Source organism: Melozone crissalis, unplaced genomic scaffold, assembly GCF_028551555.1.
Source record: "Melozone crissalis strain CALT ecotype California unplaced genomic scaffold, PUWL_Pcris_2 ptg000013l_1, whole genome shotgun sequence".
Classification (NCBI taxonomy): Eukaryota; Metazoa; Chordata; class Aves; order Passeriformes; family Passerellidae; genus Melozone; species Melozone crissalis.
Window position 1 is genome coordinate 14,478,707 of NW_026535791.1, and position 20,768 is coordinate 14,499,474.

Genomic DNA, 20,768 nt, shown 5'->3' on the forward strand with positions numbered 1-20,768 from the left:
CCCCTCCCCGGCTCCCGCCCCTGCGGCGCTCCTGGATGACGCCGCGCCCGCCGGGAAGGAGGGAGGGAGGGTTCGCCTTCCTCAGCCCGGACGTGACGCGTTCGGCGGCCGCCGCCGGAGGGCCCCACGTGGTGGTGCGGGAGCAGCGCGCAGCGGGGTCTGCACAGCCGGACGGCCTCTCCGGGCCTGACATGAACCCCTTCGCCTGGTACCCACCGCCCCCGCCGGGGCTGCCTCCGCCGGGCATCCCCCCACCCTTCTTCTGCCCGCCGCCCTCCTGGGACGCGAGCTTCTGGGCGGCCCCCGTTCCCTACCCGCCGCCGGGCCGCTACCCGCCGCCCGACAGCCCCTACGCGTCCGCCGACACCTACTCGCAGCCCAAGAGCTACTCCCAGCCCGCCGAGTCCTACTCGCAACCCGCCGAGAGCTACTCGGATCCCGCCCAGAGCATCCCTCCCGCCGAGAGCTACTCCCAGCCTGCCCAGAACTTCTCGCAGCCCGAGGGCTACCCGCAGCCCGCCGAGGGCTACCCGCCGGCTCAGAGCTACCCGCAGCCCGAGAGCTTCCTTCCCCCTCATGGCTTCAGCTCGCCGGGCGCCTGGTTCCCGCCGGCCTACGGAGCGCGGGGCCCGCACGCTGGTGAGGGGCAGGGCAGGAGCCGTCCCTTGGGCCCGTGGGCTCCATTCCATCCCATCCCATCGGCAGCCAGGGGCCCCGGGGCTGTCCTGCACCCTTGGGGCTGGAGGACTCTCCTCCAAGCACGTTGGTCATGCAGCCCTCTCTTATCTCTTCCCTAAATCCTCCCCTGTTGCCCACTGAGGTAGGCGGAGCGGGAGGTGTTTTACCAGGTGTATCTGTGAATGGCTCATCTTTTTTTTTTTTGCTCTGTTCTGAAGGTGGAAATGGTAATTTCTCCCAGAAACGGCAGGGCAAGCAAGGGCCTGCGTTTAGTAAACATTGCCCAGAAGAAAATAACAAGCCAAAGGTACGGAGTGGGGTCCCCAGCGCAAGAGGGACATGTACGTGTTGGCCAGGGAAAGGCCATGAAAATGATTAGGGGGTGGAGGTGAAGGCTGAGGGAGATGGGGTTGTTCATCCTGGAGAAGAGAAGGCTTTAGGTAGAACCCTGCATCATCCTTTCAGCACTTAAAGGAGCTTAGGAGAAGGACTTCATAGTACAGCCTGTAGTGATACAGCAAGGAGTAATGGTTTTAAACCGAAGCAGAGTAGATTTAGATTCGACATAAGGAAGACTTTTACTGTGAAGGGGATGAGATACTGGCACACATTGCCCAGAGGAGCTGTGACTGGCCTGTCTCTGGAAGTGTTGAAGGCCAGATTGAATGGGGCTTTGAGCAGCCTGATCTGATCTCGTCATAGACTGTCCCTGCCCATGGTGGGGGGTTGGAACCAGATGATCTTGGAAGGTTCCTTCCCACCCAAACTATTTTGTGACGGTGTCAGTCTGATGGGACTTGTCCCAAGGCACTATAGAGATCCCATTCTCCTGTCTGACCTACTTGCCCTTAGAAGAGAGCAAACATGTGACAGTCTGTAACTCTTGAAAGATACATGTCAACCAAATTGTTACACAGGTTTATGTCACATTGCTGTGGTGATGCTCAACTGCCTCAAGTAGTGCTCTGTTACAAGGTCAAGAGCAGCCAGCCAGATGGCACTGATGTGTGTAGCAGGAGAAGGCAGGGTCTGTGCTGCCCTCTGAACTTGTGCCTTCGTGGGAGAACAGTCATGGTCTGTCTTGGTAGAGAAGAACATGCGGCTTTAGCCTAAATCTCAGAGCCCTCTGCAAATCTCTGCCAGCCAGCTGGTGTGTTTGCAGAAGCAATAATTGATTGAAACGTGGTAGCGGGAAGAGCTGAGTGCAGGGTGCTTTGTTTAGAAGATAAGTAATGGGAACTTAACTTCTGTATTATGTTAGCTTGTCTTTGAAACCTTTGAAACATATAACTGCTTTATTAACAAAAATAATAATAGTGTTTCGTGTTTCATGACCAGCTAAACACAGGAATATCTTGTAACTGCAATCCTGAGATTTCTTCTTTTTTTTTTTCAGACCAAAAAGAAAAAAGAGCCAGTTTTCTCTCATTACTGTGATACCTGTGACCGTGGCTATAAAAACCAGGAGAAGTATGATGAACACATTTCACAGCATAAGCAGGTTAATGAGTTTGGCTTCTTTTATTCACACTTTGATTTTTTTTCCTTTGTGCCTGACAAACAGCTGTAGTCACTCTTTGAACAGCAGACATAGGAATAAGATTCCAGAGCTTTGTCAAGTATTAGTGGGGTATGAATGCTGTGTGTTGGAGAGGCTTCAGCTGTATTGTTTTATTACTGAAGCCTTTTAAACTGTTTTTCTTGTGAAGTATTACTAAGTCATAGGAATTAATTCATTGGCACCACTATAGCATGTGCAGTTTTTGTGTGGAAACATTTAAAAAATTTCCTTTATTGGAAAGTATCAAAATTTGCAAGTACCAAAATTTGAAATTGAAGAGTCTTGCAAATTTTTAAATTAGGTAAGCTTCACTTTCTCTTCAGTTATCAGATACATTGCCTACACCGGTTATTCTAAAACCAGACGAAATTTAAAAGTACATTATCCCTGCTTGCTGTTTTTACAATCACCTTTGTTAGCAAACAGGGGAACTTACACAGCCTGTGCAACAAACTGTACATGCAACTGGCACTGAGTTTATTTGAAGTGTGCTCAGAAGCTTGTTTATAATTTGTGTAAATTGGTGGGTTTTAAGTTCACCCTCTTATCTTGCAGTGCTCAGAAGAAGGTTGCACTTTCAGTGCCCATGAGAAGATCGTTCAGATACACTGGAAGAATGTAGGTAACCCTCTGGGCCCAAAATAGGAGTCTGTGCCATCTTTACCATAGCCCCTTTTCTCATTCTTCAGTGGTTTCCCTTCATTCATTTGGAAAGAAAATGTATCATCTCTGAGGAGTATCTGTTTCAAAACAATATTGTGGATGAAAATTTGTTAAATACTTTGGGGTTTTCTCAATGGATTCATTTTATCATCTCTGTGTATGCTCACACCAGTTTTGGAGGTGAAAACAGTGTGATACCACTATGCCTGACATAATGATGTTTTCTTTTTTAATTTGTGGGTTTTTTCCTTCCCCTTTTAAGCACCTGTAAAATACTTTTTCCTTAGGCACATGCCCCTGGTGCTAAAAGAATAAAATTAGATAGTCCAGAAGAGATTGCTAGATGGAGAGAAGAAAGAAAAAGGTAAGACTTCTGGCCTATGGAATTGTTTTATTGTATTTTCCCTATGTGAGCATGAGATGACAGCTGAAGGGCAGGAGCAGCACATAACTTGCTGTTTCTGCTGTTACATTGACCCTGGAAAATTCCTGCAGCAGTGATCTATGTCAGGATGCATGAACCAGGACAGTGTGAGCTGCAGAGATTATAATAATTTAAGAGATTATAATAGAAGGCAAGGTATCAGCTGAGAAGGAAGCAGCTTTCCCAGATGCTTGATGTGGTATCCCGGGTTAGGTGAATGTCTCATTCCTTTTAGCCTCACCACGGATCACATTTTAGGTCAGAAGTGTTTGTGTGGTGGTTTTTAATGGCTTAAAAATCTGGAACTACTGACTACAACTGTAATACTGTGTGCACACTTCCTCAGCTAAGTTGTCCCAGTTGACCACACCAGGCAGTTTTCCTAATTTTTAAGGGCTTTCTGTATTGCTTGATGTTTTTCTAATGAAAGAGAACGAAAACTGAATGATACTGTTCTCGGGTAGTCTAACTTACATTGTATGCAGGGTGCAAGGTAAAATTCTCCTATAAGCAGTATTTCTCACTTTTTCTTATCCTGTGATATAACAGGGTGTAGCTTTTATCTTGACCAGAATTGAAGTGTTTATCTCCCAGATTTGTTTTTTTTCCTTCAAAATTCAATGGATTAAAATCCACACTTTCCCAACAGGAGAAAGATGCTGCAGGCTTTCCTCACTTCTATTGATAATTTAGAATACAGTCTTGCAAGTGATCAGTGCATGAGTTTTGTTTCCACGAGCAAGAGTCCTGTATGCAGAATAGGAAGTGATATAAATTTAATTTTGAGATCAGTGGTGATGAGCTAGGGCAGTGTACTAGTCACATGGGGTTTTTTTAGTGAAAATAAAACCCAGTGGTCTGATGGAATCCTACTGATGTATCCACCCTGCATCCATGTCAAAAGACAATGTTAATGTGTTCTGGCTTTGAACTTCACTTCCCTTAATACAATTTTGCACTGTTTTTGTTGAAAAATAAAAAATAATGGAATTTATTGCAGAATTTTTTAACTGCCTTCCATCCATTTTTTTCCCCCTATATGGAGAAGCAAAATTTCTCCCCATGTAATTTCATTTTTGGAGGCTTTAATTTTTCTTTGGACATGGTTTCAGCTTTTTCTGCAAATTTCTCAAAGGCAAAAGGAAATCTTACCACTACGTCAGCAGCACATCACAGCAGTCAACTGTTGCACCTGCTGTTCATTTTTTACAAATGAAAATAATCCATAGGTTCTTAAAAAAACAAAAGAAAAGCTTTTTTGATTGAGAAACAAGAGATTATTTTCTCCCTTTTTGAAAATGCCATCATTAACCAGACAGAAATTGGTTGTGATCTCTGCAAATATAAGTTTGGTGTTAGATTAGGCAAGTTTTGGTGCTATATTAGTTCTCCTTCCAAGGTTTCCTTTTATTCAAAAGATGCTTGAGGGCTTGGTTTTTATTTGCTTTCAGTCTACATATTGCTGTTGTGGTTGTTTTTGGTGACCTAATTTTCTAATGTAACTCTAAGGAAGAAGATCCATACTCGTATGCAGTCTCTGAGGGAGGCTTTGCTACTCTTTTCCAACTTTTCATACACTTCTCTGTCTTGGGAAGTGTTCAGGAGAGTTCCTGTCCAGCAGCTGAGGCTGAGGTTTAAGTGTTGAAATGATGTTTAAGGTGTATATGTCAGTATGTGCTCTACTAGAGCATTAGGGAGGTGAAAATTGAATGTAAAATTATGGATATTGTTTGTGTGAGGAGTGGGTGCTGCAAATCACAGCAGCCTTTATTTACACTTAATTGTAAGGGTGATGCTCTGCCTGGGATGGTTTTGCTGAGCTTCTGAAGGATCTGATGTTGGTTTTAAAGGTGACTGTGATTTGGTGCAATACAGCATTGCTGAAAGCCTTTGCTCACTGCAGCACAGTAACATCAGGGGACATAAAGTCGTGTGGTCACAGGCACCAACCAGAAAAGGCAGAATGGGATTAGGACTGTCTGAGCCAAGGCCACTAGATGGAGTAGTGCATTATCTTGGTACTTCAAGCCTTCTGGGGCATCGTATTCAGCCCATGATGGATGGGTGTAGAATGACTACCTGGGTGGCTTTTGTTACTCTTAGTACAGCGAGGAAGCTCTATGAGCATCCTTCTTTCTTTTATTAAAAAAAAAGGGGGGGGGGGGGGGCATGGGAGGCAGGCAGAGAGAGAAAGCCAGCTGGAACTTTTGTGCAGCATTAATTGGGTCACCAGCAAAGCATCACTTTAGTACTGAAGGTCTGTTGTTGACTCACAGTAAACACTGCATTGTACAGAAAAGAGGGACACCAGAGGGAGTCTGAGCTATTAAGCAGTTTTGGTTTACAGTGACAGGAAAAAACCTTTTTCATTCTACAAGCTCCAATCAGAGCTAAGAATGAATCTTTTTAGGTCATTAATAGTTTGTTCCTAATTAGGTTGCCATGATTTAATATGTGTGTTTCCATGCTGCATCCTGTCTTGCTTGTTCTTTCAGCCGTTATAAATAATTACTTGCAGAGTTGAGATTTTTCTTCTTAATTAGCTGCTGTGTTGCTCAATTGTGTATCCTGCTTAAAATCTTCAAGAAAGAGCTTGTGTTTAAAGTGTAGCCTTACTCTCATAGAGGAAGGAGCAGGAGGAGAGCTGGTAAGGACCATCTCTGGATGAAGCATGCTGGATTGGAATGCTGTTTTCCTGTTGAACCTGCTGAGCCAAGAAATCTAATTAAGTAAAGAGCAATAGAGATGAAGTTCCATGGGATCTCAGGATTTCCCTGTGTTTTGCAGACAGATGGTTGTGAAGTCTGACATCAACTTTTCTTGTTTTGATTTGTCCTGTCCCTTCCAAGTGTTGAGAAATGTGCTGCCTTCAGCATATTTTTTCTTTAACATGAGCTTAAAGAGAATTATCTGCAATGCATTTCCTTAATGTGTCAGAATGAGGTATTGCTGTCTTCCCTACTCCACAAGTGAGATCTGGGTCCTGCCAGCCCATCTGTTTCTCACCAACATTTCTTGAGCAATGGTTATTAGCAAGAATGTGGCAAGGCTGTTTTAGTGTTAAAGCGAATCATTGAATTTACTTTTGCTTAGCTCCTAATATAACATTGAGGGATTTTCTTGAGCTTCTGTGTTGCTTGTAAATTCTCCCCTTTCTGCCCCACTTTCTTTATTTTCTTGGCATTGGTTTGTTCAGATAGGAATTGTCTGTTGTATTTCCTTGCAGTACATCTCACAGGCTGAGCATGTGCTTTGTGCTTGAAGTTCAGTACTGTTAATCACACCACTTCTAATTAATTTGTGGTTTTCTAGTTGCATAATGATAATCCTAAAGTAGTTTGGAATGCACCCTGGTGTTGTGTTCATAGTAGTGAAGTATCTAATATGGAAAATAATTTCTTGTAACTTGGTAAAAGTAGAGGAGACAAAGCAAAGTAGAAGGGATGTGTCAACAGATCAAGGTAAACATAGATGCAATAAAGTTTACTCTGATCTGCTGGAATAGATCATCAATGAAACTGCCTCAGCTAACATATGGTTAAATTAGATGTGGGAAAGTTAAGCCAAGATTTTATCAGCTCTGTTGGGTCATTTTTATTCCCTTTGGGCTATCCATGTCTCCTTTGCTGTTGGCTGTGCATATGCAATTAAGAACAGCTCAAGAAATTTTTGAGGCATTTTGCTCACCGTGCTGTTCCTAATAAAATGATGAACTTGTGTAGCCCTTGACTCAGGAATTCGTTGTATAAACTGCTACAGAAACAGGTCTCTTTTCTGTTAGATGTTGGCAAAGCTCTTTCACTGTTCTTTCACTGTTTCTTCACTGCTTGCTAAGAACTGCTTTACTCCAATGTTTATGAGAGCAAGATAAAGCATGCTGGCCTATAAAAAAATGCATGGCTCTGGCCAGTGTGTTCATTTATCAAAAAAAATCCATTCCCTAAGACACATGTGTTATTGATTAGGCTCAGTGTCACTGTTCCCTGTCTCTAGAAGCTTTAGGGTATCCTTTACCTGCATGTCTCACTTAGTTGGGATATATTTAATATACTCATCTTAACCTGAAAATCAGTTTTCTGATGCTATGAATTTATTTTGAAAGGTTTTGGATTGTGGAAGTGTGTACTGTTGGGAACTGCAGCTGCTATGAAAGAGGGCTGCCTTCTCAGGCTGTACTGGCTTCATGAAGTCTGCTGTGCCAGACCACCACATCCTGGTTTAACCCTCCCTTTTACAATAAGTTCCTTAGGTTTGTAAAGCCCTGTGGGGATGGATGAAGCTATTTGTATTCAAGCTCTGACAAGTTGTTTGCAAGGTATAAGTGCTGGGGTGCTTCTACTTCAGTGGTGTTTGTAGGTAACATTTTAGGAACATCATTTTCTTAGGAGAGGTGGAGGGCTTGCCATCTTAGAAGGGTGCAAACCCAAGTCAGTTCTTGGGATTTAAGCATATGGCCTTTTATGTGGAGGGACTCAGTCAGTAAAGGCGTGAGGTAAAGGCAGTGAGTAAAATGCCATTTAACATTTGAGAAGAGATGGAAAAGATAAACACAGCCACTACACATGCCTTCAGATGTGCTTCTGCAGGCATACTGGGACTTGTGACTTGAGCTCTCGCCAGCTGTCAGTTACTGCCTGTGTCAGCTGGAAGGCTGGTTGAGGAGAAATCTGTCAGCCTTGGCAGTTACATGGAACTGAAAGCCTTGGTGCAGTCCATTACGGTGGCTCGTGGAGGGAGTGGTAACTCACAGGAATGAAAGTGGGAGGCAGTCACGTCTCAAATCGTGTTGAGAGAGCATGTCTGAATATGTCCTTAATCAGCATAAGTGCTGGAGCATTTGAAGACTCCTTTGCTCTAGTATTTAGGGTCTTCCCTTATATTTAAAACACACTCCCCCCCTGCAATCTCTGCTGTAAGCTTGGGGATGTTTTGAGCATAACTACTTGTTTTATGGCTTGCTGTCCTCCTGGGAGCCTTTGTGTTTGAAGGAAAGCACCTTCTCCTAAAACTGTGGTGCACAGGGGTCTTTGTCAATGCAAAGCTTTTGAGATTAAAGAGTTCATTGCACATTTGCTGTGTGCTGGGAGTGTTGTAACATGGATGAACAAATCTAACTAACAGGGAGGAGCAGAGGTAAAACATCACATCCCTGTGCTCACTTGAGCTGTATGGCAGATTTCTGGGAGAAATCCAAAGAAAATACATGTTGACAGCTCATGTTCAAATCCTCTTGAAGAGGACTAGTTCTGTAGTGTGTTTAGGTTTGTCTTGTAGAAAAAGCTTCTCTTTTTCCCTTGGTACGTGGTTGACGCTGTCTTGAATCGATGTGACACTTAGCATTCATGCTGTAGTATGGGGGAAATGCATGTGATAAGATTAAATATTTAAAGAAAGATCCATGTCTTTTTGATAGCTATTTTTAGTGAGAAGCTGTTCTGTGTTTCTCTTTACTCCATTTTAATAGACATCAAATATTTATTCTTTGTGTTTCTATACAGAAGCTGGGGGACCATGTGCATGTGTTTCTCATTTACCACTTTTATCTCAAAGCCCTGGCATTTAGCTAACTAATGTTTGCAGAGGAAGTAGTTGCAGCCATTTTTGGGCTTTGATGGTAAAAAGCCTGCTGCCCAGGCTCTGTGTGTTACAACCAGTGAGACATTTGTCTGGAGGGAAGGATATTAAGGGAGGTGGGGAATGGAAGAGATGGGATGGGTTGGGAGATGGTATAACAGTAGATTTCTTTTCATCTGCATGATCTAGCAATTTTTCTTGAACCTGGAATTAAAAAGGGGCAGTAATTCTGGTGAAGTTGAGGTCAATGTGCGAGCACAATGCTAAATATTGCTCAAGAAGGAACTTGTGTGCTTTTCCTTGTCACATTAAAGGAATCTTGTGCACCCAGAAGCTGTTCATATAGTGGTTTGGTTTTTTTTAAGTTTAGAAGAACTCAGCAGTTAGTTTGCTAAAGGCATGTCATTCAAATAATCCAATTGAAGCTCCATAGTAATAATGTAGGAGGACTAAATCGTGCTGTAATATGTTGGGGCAAAGAGAGGGTCCATGACTATCACCAGACTATTTGTCTGTACCTTGCTTGGTAGTTTGGTAGATCTAAGAATGCTAATGGGATATTTTTAATTTTTGTTTTGTTTTGTTCATTGCATCTGGATATGTAAGCCTAAATGCACTCAGGTTTCTTTTCCTCACTAATGCTTTTTTAAGAAAGAAACAGTCTGTTGAACTTCATTGAAAAATTTAAAAATCTGTGATATTTATAGAGAAAGCAGATTTGGTAAAGGGGGAATTGAGAAACTACAGTGAATCCTTTAAGAGCCAGTGAAACTATTTTTTTTTTCCTTCTAGAAATTTTCCTACTTTGGCAAACATTGAAAGGAAGAAGGAAATGCAGACACAGAAGGAGGAAAGGGGAGAAGTGCTGACTACCCAGCAGTTTGGGTAAGTGTTTTGAAGGAAGCTTGTTGCTTTCTTCCCACTGAATCAAATGTATGCTTTCTTACTGTGGTCTCCCAGCACTTGCTGCTTCCACTGTATGCAGAATCTGGCTGCCCTTTAAGAGAGGACAGGCCATTTGGCAAACTGCTGATGTCATATTCTTTTGTTTACTTCATAGTGCTCCAAAGCACACTTCAGTTAAACAAAACAATAAGTACATGAAAAATCTGGTACTCTGGCTTGTTTGAGAATGCCACTTTCTAGTGGCCATTCATTACATAGCATAACTTTGGTCTCTGAAGAAGTAGTAATGGGGGAAAAAGTCATGCAACAGAATGATTCCACATGATTTAATTTTTTATTATCTGAAAAAGGCCAGCAGAGATTTTGTTCTTACTCTCTCTCCTTTCTGATGATAAATCAGTAGTCAAGTGAAGAGGGGAAGAAGATAAAGATGATGGAGGGCAGTAAAAAGAAGGAGCACTACCTAAGTTATAACAAAAACCATATGAAAATAAAGTTAAATCTATCTGCTACCATTGTTCTGAGCTAGTGCTTACTCGTCTTGGATTTTTATCTGTTCACTGCCTTATGAATTATTTTCCAGCATGGTTTTGTTCTTCTCTCTCAATTTCATTGTTAGGTGGAACCAGCTAACTTCATTAGCTCTGCTTTAGGACCTGTGGGAAGATTGGTTTTTAAAAAAAGTTGTTAAAACGAGCCACACTCCTAAAATATCATTTGATTAAACTGGAATGACTGAGCTGGAAGGCAGGAGTAGACTCAGTCCTAAGGGACTCTTGCTAAATGCCATTTTCTGCCACATGGAAGTGCAGATGGGGTTTGACTAGCTTTTTGTGTAGGGGATGACAGCAAACAAACCAAAACTTGCTAACTTGCACCATGGAAAAATAGTTGAGTTAGTGCAGAATACGAAGTTAGTGTAATTTATTAAATGTGGACAGTGCAAATTACCTTGTTGCAGCATGTTCTTCAGAAGATCCACTTGCCTGCCCCCACTTAACCAGTTGCCTTTCATGCCTGAAAGGAAAGGTTTATAGAAGACTGAAGAAGTAAAACTTCCTTTAAAGGATATAAAGTTGCAGGAGTGCTTTACACCCAAGGAACCAAACCTGGACATTGAAACTCAGGCTGCAAACATATATATTGTATATATAACATATATATTATGACATTTCTTTGTCACAGTAACAAACTGTGGTTTTATTTGCTAACTTTTGTAGCTGTGAGTCAGATGCATCAAGTAGCCTTAAATGTCCATCAGCAATTCCATGCTGTTACATTTGTTAGGGGGTTTGTATCTAGAAAAGTGTTTGGGGAAAAAAAGCCCTCAAAATTGCAGGTTCGTCACTTCTATGTAACAACTTTTTATTCTAGTTCATTCTAGAAATCTCTTCTTTTTCTTTTCTCCCTCCCCTTAGCACTCTACCCTTGGTGAGCTGTCCATAATCTGTCATTTCTGCTTTGTATATCATCAGTAAAGATTCTGCAATTGGTGCTTATCTGGCAAATTTACTGATGTGTGAGGAAAAAGTAGAATACAGCTTGTTCCCTGCAAGCTGTACTATTAAAGCAAATGGCTAAGGAAGATTTAGAAAGGATTAGATGCTTAACACTTCCATGGTGCTTTTCATTTGTGGTTGTCTGAAGTGCTTTGCAACTCCTAAGTCTCAGCATCCCTGTGTGAGATCAGAGATGCAGAAGGACCACTTTGGAAGCCTGTCTGGTGTCTCACAACACCTGAGTAATAGTGCACAGCTCTCCATGCCCTCTGCATGGAGAGTGAAGGGCAGGATGTCTTCCACAGGGGAATGGCAGAAGGCAGATATCAGGCTGGTGTTTGCTGGGACATGTTTTTGACCTTGAGGTTTCTTTCTGGGTGTTTGAGGCCCCAGAGAATTTAGATGGTTGGTTTTAACCCTTGGCCAAGGACAACAGCTTTAATTAACCCCGTATTTGCTCAATATCTTCTAGGTTGTACAACATGCTGAATTTAGAGTATGGCTGGACAAATTCAGAAATGCAGTTTTCTCTCTTGTTGGAGTTGAATCATAGGAGATAATATTAGCCTTTTGTGGGTGAGGGACTGATGCACAGGAAGGCAGTGGCTTGCCACTTGTACCACAGGAACACTGTGGTGGGTGATGCCATCAGGGATGAGCAATCAGTGTTAGACACTGTCGTGAAGTGACTGGAGAATGAAATTAAATATGTTTTGCTGTGATATAAAGTAATTTTGTGTGCTATGACTGGCCTTGTTCTCCTCTAAAGGAGGACTTGATAAAGCCAGAAAAGCATGGAAGAGAGGAATGCTGGTAACAGGAACATTTCTGAACAAAGTAGTGGGTGGCTTGAAAGGGCTGTGTGATGGAGACCTAGAAAGATTGCACAGGTGGGAGAGGTGAATAAAGTGTAGTTATACACTGATTCTTGTAACTCAAGAAGAATGGGTTACTAAATGACTTGTTTAGACCTCAGAATGAAGACAAACAAAAGAAGTCCTTTGTCACAAAATATTAACCTTGCTGCAAGATTTTAGCAATGCCAGACATGAACACAGCATCCCACATGAGGGATAATAGGACCTCAGCTGTGCTGGAGGTGAGGCTGAGGCAGGGAGGACTGATCAGAACAAACCATGGGGCTCATTAAGGACAGGAGATCTTGTGTAATTTTTGCTGTTGTAATGTACTGATGATTAGTTACAGTCCTGTTTTCCTGAATTAAGTTTCTGTTGCTTGGAAATAAATATTTTCAGAAAGCTTCAGCTGTCCCTTCTATATTTGCTTTTCTCTCTTGGTCACATTGATTCTTATATCTATAGAATTCAACCAGAGTTTAAGCTTTCCAGGTGTCTTCCTATAACATGTGTTTATAGGACAAACCTGGAAGATAATGGAGCTGTGAAAGATAAGTGGAACCAGCATGCTGTGCTCTTCCTGTATTTCAGGACTTGTTCTTTTGTTTCAGGTCCTAAAAAATGCATTATTCTGATGGACATTTCTTTTATTCCTTTTCCTTGGAATGGGAAAGATGAATGGCATGTTGGTTGGAGGCGGGAGTAGGTAGTCATTGCAGCTGATGGTGTCAGATGGCTGAATGGATTTGGTGCAGCAAGATGCTTCTCAGAGCTGTAACTGGAAAAAAGAGACTTCAGCAGTGAAAGAATGTTTATAGTAGATGCTTTCCTTATAACTTCATGTTGCCTCTGTTTTGAATGGCTTTAATGTTTAAGTGAAGATTTGTTGACTTTGTTATCTGAAATGAGAACGCCCTGTCCTCACACTGCCGGTTATCGAGGAGCTTTCTTAGCCCATGTACCCTTGGCCTTGTTGAAAACTAAAAACTAGAAGGCATGAGATTCAAACTGTTCATTCAGTTCCTGCTTTGTCCCATTGCCCTGCCTGAGATGAGGTGTGACTGATTTTATGGTCTGTCACCTCGTGTTAGCTGAGCTGGTGTAAGTCCTGGCATCATTCTGTGTTGCTGAACCTTAAACAAGGGCCTGAGCTATCTGGTTACATCAGTTGTTTTTATTCTCGTAGCTTATCATCTGTATGAGCTTTCTGTTTCTATTCTCCAGCAAAATGAAGGGGATGTGGAAACCTCCAGAAAATGGAGAAGCTCTTGGGCATCAACGAAGACACAGGAGAAGACAATGGCGTCCATTCTGGAAGAAATTTAGGAAAAATGGTGGCGATTGTCATGGACCTAAAACTCAAAATGAAGCCAATGGACCAGAAAACAGCACATGTGAAAAGGAACGTGAAAAACAAAATGCTTTGGCAGGCCAAGCATATGAGAAAGACGTGGACCCTCTTGGTCTTCTGGCAAATGGTGATGTCGGTAAGATGAAGGGGAACTTGGAGAAGTTTTATTTTAAATGATTGTTTTAAGTTTAGATGCTGAGACTTTGTGCTTGCTAGTCACCATTTTGGAAGTCTGACATGAAGTTTTGTGCAGCGTTGCATGTTCGGATGTAAATATTGTACAGTAGTCTAAAGGCCACGCAGCACCAACATAGGTTGCTAAATTAACATAAAAGAGATAAGAAAATACTTATAAAACCAGAAGAAGATGAAATACTTGAACAGCCAAATTATTTTTAAAGACTGTTAAATATCCCTTTGTGGTTTTGAAAGCAACAGTATTTAGAAAGTGAAAACAAATGGATTTCCTTGTATGAGTTAAGTGAATTACTTAAAATGTCAGTATTTTACTTTTAATTCTGTTCTTTGCTGTATTATTACTCTTGATATTCTCCATATGTGTGTGTACTTTGAAGTATTCCTGCTTAGTTTTTTGGGTTTGGTTTTTTGTTGGGTTTTTTTTTGTGAGCACGTCTTGTTTCCTCATGCTGGCAGCAATACAAATTCTTCAGATCTAACTATTTATAATATAGTCAGCAGTACTCCTAGAATATGGCATGTAAGCTGACTTATACTCTGGCTATTTTTAGCAACAAGGGTAGAATAGATTCCCTGGAAAGACGTCTGATGCTGAGTTTTTCCTCTTGAAAACATAATCTTCAATTAGTGAGAACAAGAACTCAGCATCCCTATGCAATTTGTTTACTCCATTAATCTTTGCGTGTTGGGAAACTTAAGTATGCTTAAATATCTCTATATTTCCCTGCAGCATTTGTGTTTTACTTAATGATAAAAGGTCTAATTATGCCAAAGTACAGCTAGTGACCTCTCTTACAGTAGGTAGAAAAGGAATGTGGTCACCCTTAATTAAACAATATTAAAGCTAGTTGCAACTTTTTATACAATTGAGAAGGATAGCCAGAACAAATAATAACAAACACAATATAACTAAGTAGAATTTAAAAAAAATTATACAGCCCAAATCTATGATTTTACTGAATAGGTGCATCTTTTTGATTCTCCTTTCTTTTTTTTTTTTAATTTCCCCTGATTGGCTTCTAAATCCTTCTCCTCCATCTCAGAACTAAATCCAGCAAGACTTCAAAACGTATTATGAAATCCTCTCTCTCTCTTTACCTACACTCAATAACAAGACTTATAATTCTATTTGGTATGCAGAGGAGGAAGCAGAAAGCTCACGTTTCTGCTGCCCAGGTGTGTGTGGTGCTGAGATGGGGATTTGGCAGCAAGGCTGGCTGTTGGCAGGATTGTTGGGAAAAATCCTTCTTGCCTTTTCTTTCCCTGCAGAATCTGACAAGGATGAGGCAGCTGAGGAGGATGGAAGGCTGGGAACAACAGTTGTCCCCAGGCAGGTCACCTCTGCCCTTAGCTCGCTGTCGGTCAACTATGGCAGCGCATCCGACAGTGAGCCCGAAGGTGTGTGGAAACGACTTCTGCCCTTCTCCTCTCCCCTTCTGCCCTGTGTCACGCTGCAGTGACGGGGGCTGCAAGCAGGACTGTGGCTTTTTTTGCTGTCCTTTTCTCAGTAGCACATCCTGGGTCGAGAGAGGAGGCATAAAATGTCTTTGATTAAGTTGTGTGTTGTCAAATTTCCCAAGTCTTTTCTCCCCTAGTTGGGGGAAAATAAGGAACCTGTTTCCAGTCTTGCTTCAAATCTTGTTTGAATAGTGCCAGGAAAAAGCTGTTATTGTCACTCCATGAACTAATTTCCACATCCATAAGGGCTTTTTCCATAGAAGGCTGCTGGCTGTTGCAATAGGACTTGAACTCTCTGTTACTTGTATTTTGTGCTTCTCTGACTGTATGCATCAGTGGATGGTGAGGGATTGCTGCTGCTGCTTGTTTTTGCGAATATTTACTAAGCCCTACTTGCTCTGGGTGTCCTACCCAAAGTTAGAGAGCATCTAGCAGACAGTGATTGAACTTGGGCATCCTCTGCCCTAACTATGTCATGATTTTCTCGGCAGCCAAATTTGCAGCAAGCTATAATGTGAAGCACGGTACTTCTTAAGTGATAAGAAGGCAGAGGTTTGAAAATCTCAATCAGGTGTTATTCCTTTTATTTTTCTTTTTGTGCTGTAGAATCGAAATACCTTGTTTTCCTTTCTGTGAATATTTAGAGATTATTCTTTGTATTTAGAAAGAAAACCCAAACCAAACAAAACCCTTCCTTCCTCCAAGTAAACCTTGAATATCTTCGCATCAGGTTGTGTGAGCAAGAATAGTACTAACGAACTGCCAGTGCATGGGGATATGAGCGTGTTGAAGAGGCTTTTAAGTTTGAGATGAAAGTGTGTTCTTTTTCTTTAAGAAATCCCTGTCAAGACTGCAACAAAAGCTGAGAGAAACCAGGCTGTGCTCAGAAATACGCCTCAAACTACTCCTGCTCCTCAGAGTCGGAAACCAAATCAGAGGCGCCCAGAGTGCGCAGGCACGGCATTAAGGAGCTCGAATTCAAACGCACGTCCCCCCAGAGGGCCTGATAAGCGGGGCAGGAAAACATTACCTCGCCTTCCCAAGCGCCGTCCAACTCTGCTGGAAATGGTAAGAGGCTAAGATAATGCCTCCTGTGCAAGAGTAGAACTGTTTGGGAATGTTTCTCCTCTTCCCTGCGGGAAGTTAGAGCAGTCTGTTAGCACAGGGTCTGGCTTAAGAATAGTAAAGGGAGCGTTTCATTTGGAGGAGGTGAAGATGCTTTAATAGACAAATAGAAATACCCTGGCATGCATTCAGGTAACAACTCACTTTGGTAAGCAAGAGATGACAATGAATCACGTGTCTGAAATGAGCTGCACAAGGAACAAAGCCTTTGTTCCCCTTCCCTTCCCTTCCCTTCCCTTCCCTTCCCTTCCCTTCCCTTCCCTTCCCTTCCCCTCCCTTCCCCTCCCCTCCCCTCCCCTCCCCTCCCCTGTGGCAGTATCCAGTAGGTTTGGGTTGTATGTAATCCCAGCAGCCATGATCTGATCTTTTTGCTTCCAGCTTTGCTGTTCAGCCACCTTCCTCTGCTAGAAGACCATACAGTACTTCTTGCACATGCAAAGAAATCTAGTTGGGAAGTGTGTTGGTGGCTTAAAATACAGAGTGGTGTTTAGCTGCAACCTGTTTGTAGCAGGGTTTCTTCTCTGGGCATGTTTTGATCAATCTAAGGAAGGGACAGCACCCTGAAGAGCAGCAGGTTGGTGTCTCAGAAGGATAGAAGGAGATTTGTTGGGGTGAGTCCAAGGTATTCCCAGTAGCAGTGCAGAGCAACCCATTTGGCCACAAAGCTTGGTGTCTTTCTTTAGAAAGCTCTGACAAAACCTTGGAGCTTTTTATTGTATTTATTACTCAAAAGCAGTACTACTCTTGTGATTCTATAAATGGCATAAAGCTCCTCCATCAAGGGAGAACTTGCAGTGGGCAAAAGACAGGAGAAAGCAGGGTGTCACTGACATCAGAGCTCTGAAATAGCACAGGATGTTTCAGCAAGAGATACCTGATAAGGTACAACCCAAGCTGCTGATGTGGGAGAAATCCTTTGGTAGTCTTTTTAGCACAGAGTACCATTGCTCCCAAGAATTAACGTTCCTAGAGACTGACAAGGAAGTGTTTGTCCCTTGTGTAGCTCCCTAAGCATGAAGTTGCCTTTCTCACTTGCTCTTCAAAGTTTTTGGTGATCAAAGCAGTGACGACTCTGGAAGGAAGTCAGATGAAGTCCCACATACTGAGAGAAGCTGGCAGTACATAGGAAACCTGAGTTGAAGCTTGCCAGTGTAGTCCATTTCCACTAAAATTGCATTTTAGTGAGTTTTTTTACCTTTTCAAATTGCTCAGAGTTGTTTTTAAAGAATGTGTACTGTGGCTGTGAATCACAGAGGAGGGCCTGAGGTTTGCAGGTAGGCTTCCACTGTCATTAAAAATGGTTAGTGTGCAAAAACCTTGAGAGGGAGTGAGGTTGAAATTTTGCAAAACGGATCCAAAAAGTGCTTTAGAATGCTAAAAAAAGGTTGTTGTATCAATGATGCTTTAAAAAAAAACCAAAAGTGAGGTAGGAGAATAGCTGCAGGTATCTCTTAGCAGTCATTTGGCAGTGAGCTTGGGCACTACAAAAACATGTTTATTATGGACATGCAAACACTAATGTGTATTTAGTCATTCTCTGTGCTGACAAAATCAAAAGCTTGTGTACTGTCACTCCACTGATACCCATCCCTGCATTAAAAAATCAACTACAAAGATACAGTCTTTGATAGGGTAATTTCTGCTGCCCTGCTGGGCCCTAATTTGGCCATTTGGGAATTCACCAGTTTCTCCCAGTCAAACAAAGAGAACATCACTCTGTCCCTTGTTTGCCCTGAAGTACATCTCCTATCTAAGTATTTTTACTTGCTAAGTAAAAATACTCAGGCTTAAAAGTGGCTGGTTAAACCACTGTTTAAACTTGTAACAACAAAAAATGCTTCTTGGCGACATTACTAGCCAAGCTTAGCCAAATCTCCTGCAGTGTGTAATACAGCTCTACTGCAACTGATCAGGTAGTTACAAATTTAGCCTCTTGGCTCAGATTTTGTTTGTTCATACTACTAGTTCTGCTGACACTCACATTGAAAAAGGTTCATTTGGCTCTCTGGCTGATAGGTTTCTTTTTCCTACTACCAAAGTGAACATTAATGAGGTTGAAGTCAATGAGGAAGGCCTCTAGCACATTGATTAAGCTACTAGAATTAGGTTGGTGTATGTATTATAGCCCAGACCAGTTACTGCTGTTTAAATCTATGGTCTGGTATCTGATGAAAGATGCCCTTTCCTTGTATTTATCTTTTACTCATAAGGGGTTTAAATTAAAAATGCATGGGATATGAAATTGCAGATACGGTATAACTTAGAAAGTGTGAAAAGTGATAATAGACCTGGTACTGGAATGCATGGCCTGGTATCACAGTCTGTGATTTGAGAACATCATTCTCTGGTATAGCAGTCTCCAGCCCCATGTGTCCAGGACCTGTGTGAGGGACCCAACTGTTTAACTTGAAAGATGTTGGAAATCGCTGATATTGCTATGCTTGTATCAGCTACAGAGCAATAGAGGGAAATGTGCATCATCTTCTCTTTTTTTTTAATTTCCAGTTACTGGCCCAGGACATCCGGCACGAGAGGAATGTGATTTTGCAGTGTGTTCGATACCTCATCAGAAATAACATGTTTGGACTTCATCTTAAAACAGAACCACATGCTGAAGCAGAAACTGAACAGTCCCCTACACCTGCAGCAGAGCCTTCTATGGAAAAACCTGATGAATCTAGTTGTTCTTGTAGCTCTGACCTTCAGTTAGAAGGAGGACAAGAAGATGCATTATTAATAGCCCAGGGTGAGAAGGAACCTGTGGATCTGACTTCACAGGTGGCTCAGTTGGCAGATGAGGACACGTGGGAAACCCCATCAATTCAGTGTGAAGGAGCACCGTAGAGGATGTCTCTTTTGGACAGTAAAGGCTCACATTTTCTACTCAACTGATGCTTTTTGAAAGACATCAGTGTAACAAAAAATCGTTAAAGTACATACTGAGAGCTGTTAAAACCACTTTCCTAATCTGTTCTGCCCTAGGTGGCCATTTCCTTGGAAAACATGTTGAGTAGTTCCATATCCACATGGCACAAAGGCAGCAGTGGCACAGAGTATGACCTTCCCTAGAGTAGATGCAGATCCCTGCTCTAGAGCTTCAGAGTTCTGAGTCTCTTACCTTCTTATGAAATGTGTGTGAGTCCATCCCCAGAGCCAAGTAGGATGGATTTTCTTCATGTGAAGTCATGGTCCTGTGTGTGTGGAGTATTTTGAGCGTCCAGAAGTATTTCAGTGTAGTTTCAAAATGGCAATGCAGTGCACACATTGTTTCACTTCAGGTTTTACAAGATATATCCAATATAAATATAATATAGCCAGTGTAAAATATGGAAGATATAACTGACCTGTCTCAAAAGGTACTGCTTCCACCAGGAGCCTCTTCCTCCCTGAATTAAGTTGTTAATTGAGCAGAGAAATGGAAATGAGGGTGAAGGTTTTATTTATTGAAAAAAAAAAAAAGATAAACTGTAACTGCTTGCATCAGTGCTGGGTTGTTGGTTGAGCTCAGGTACCCAGTATTGAGCTTTAACTTCTGTTACAGTTATTGCCTGACAAATTAACTCCTGAAGCAAACCCTCAATATCATTGTCAAAGGTTAGAAAGCTTACCAAGAGTTACTGGTTACATTTTGCATATACATTGGGAATTTATTGGTGGCCTTCTGGAAGAATGCCTTGATACATTGTTACAATGCTCCTACAGCGCCCAGAGATTGGTTTTCTTCATGGGTTTGTGCATATGTCCATAGTGTTGTGTGCACTGAAAAAGAAGCATCAGCCAAGGTTTAGAAACAAATTTAGTCTTTTGGTTATATTGTGCATTTGTTTGTCAGAATGCTTCTTATTAGGGGCAGGTGTTAGTTTGTCACATTGACATGGAAAACACACCACAAAAATAATCTGTTCTCAAAACCTCCACTTCAGAACCTGCTCTTTGTCTTTTAGTCATGGTTAAATATTGCCATTAACTCTCAGGGACTGGCTTATTTTCTTTTTCTTTGGTAGAAGTCTAGCCTTCCATTTCACCACCTGAAATAGGGAGACTCACATGGGGTATTTTTATTGCCTAATAGCTATATTTTCTTTCCTTTAGTTCCTTAACTTGTGCCACACATCTCATTTGTGGAGTGTAGGAAACAAGAGCTAGTTGAAAATTCTATCCTGCTGCTCCGCTATTTATAACTACAACTGCATATTGTGTTTGTAATGCACTGTCTAAATTTATGGAATTATATAAATACCAACACCCTTGTAAAAGTTGTGTGTCTCAAGGATATATGTGCAGAATAGAAGCAGTGATCATAAACATTTATATTTCCAAGGCAGATGATTCATTCTTCCCATGATGATCTCACGAGCCATCTCAATCTCACTGACTTGCCTCTGGCTCTTACAGTTTTACTGCAATGAAAATACCAACCAAGAACACTCAGCCACGGAGATCTGGCACTCGAGCAGAACCTGGTTTCACAGTG

At 41.9% G+C, this 20,768-nt stretch overlaps 1 protein-coding gene across 1 annotated transcript; it reads left to right on the forward strand.

Annotated features, from left to right (window-relative positions):
* Positions 1–35: 35 nt before the first annotated feature.
* On the forward strand, positions 36–19,755 carry NUFIP1 (nuclear FMR1 interacting protein 1). The gene is given in 13 exon segments (XM_054272064.1): positions 36–53; positions 56–116; positions 119–165; positions 168–639; positions 897–985; positions 2,075–2,179; positions 2,795–2,857; positions 3,190–3,266; positions 9,693–9,785; positions 13,387–13,649; positions 14,981–15,109; positions 16,005–16,237; positions 18,800–19,755. Coding segments are annotated over 13 exon segments (1,989 nt in total). The 3' UTR covers positions 19,139–19,755.
* The last annotated feature ends 1,013 nt before the right edge of the window (positions 19,756–20,768 follow it).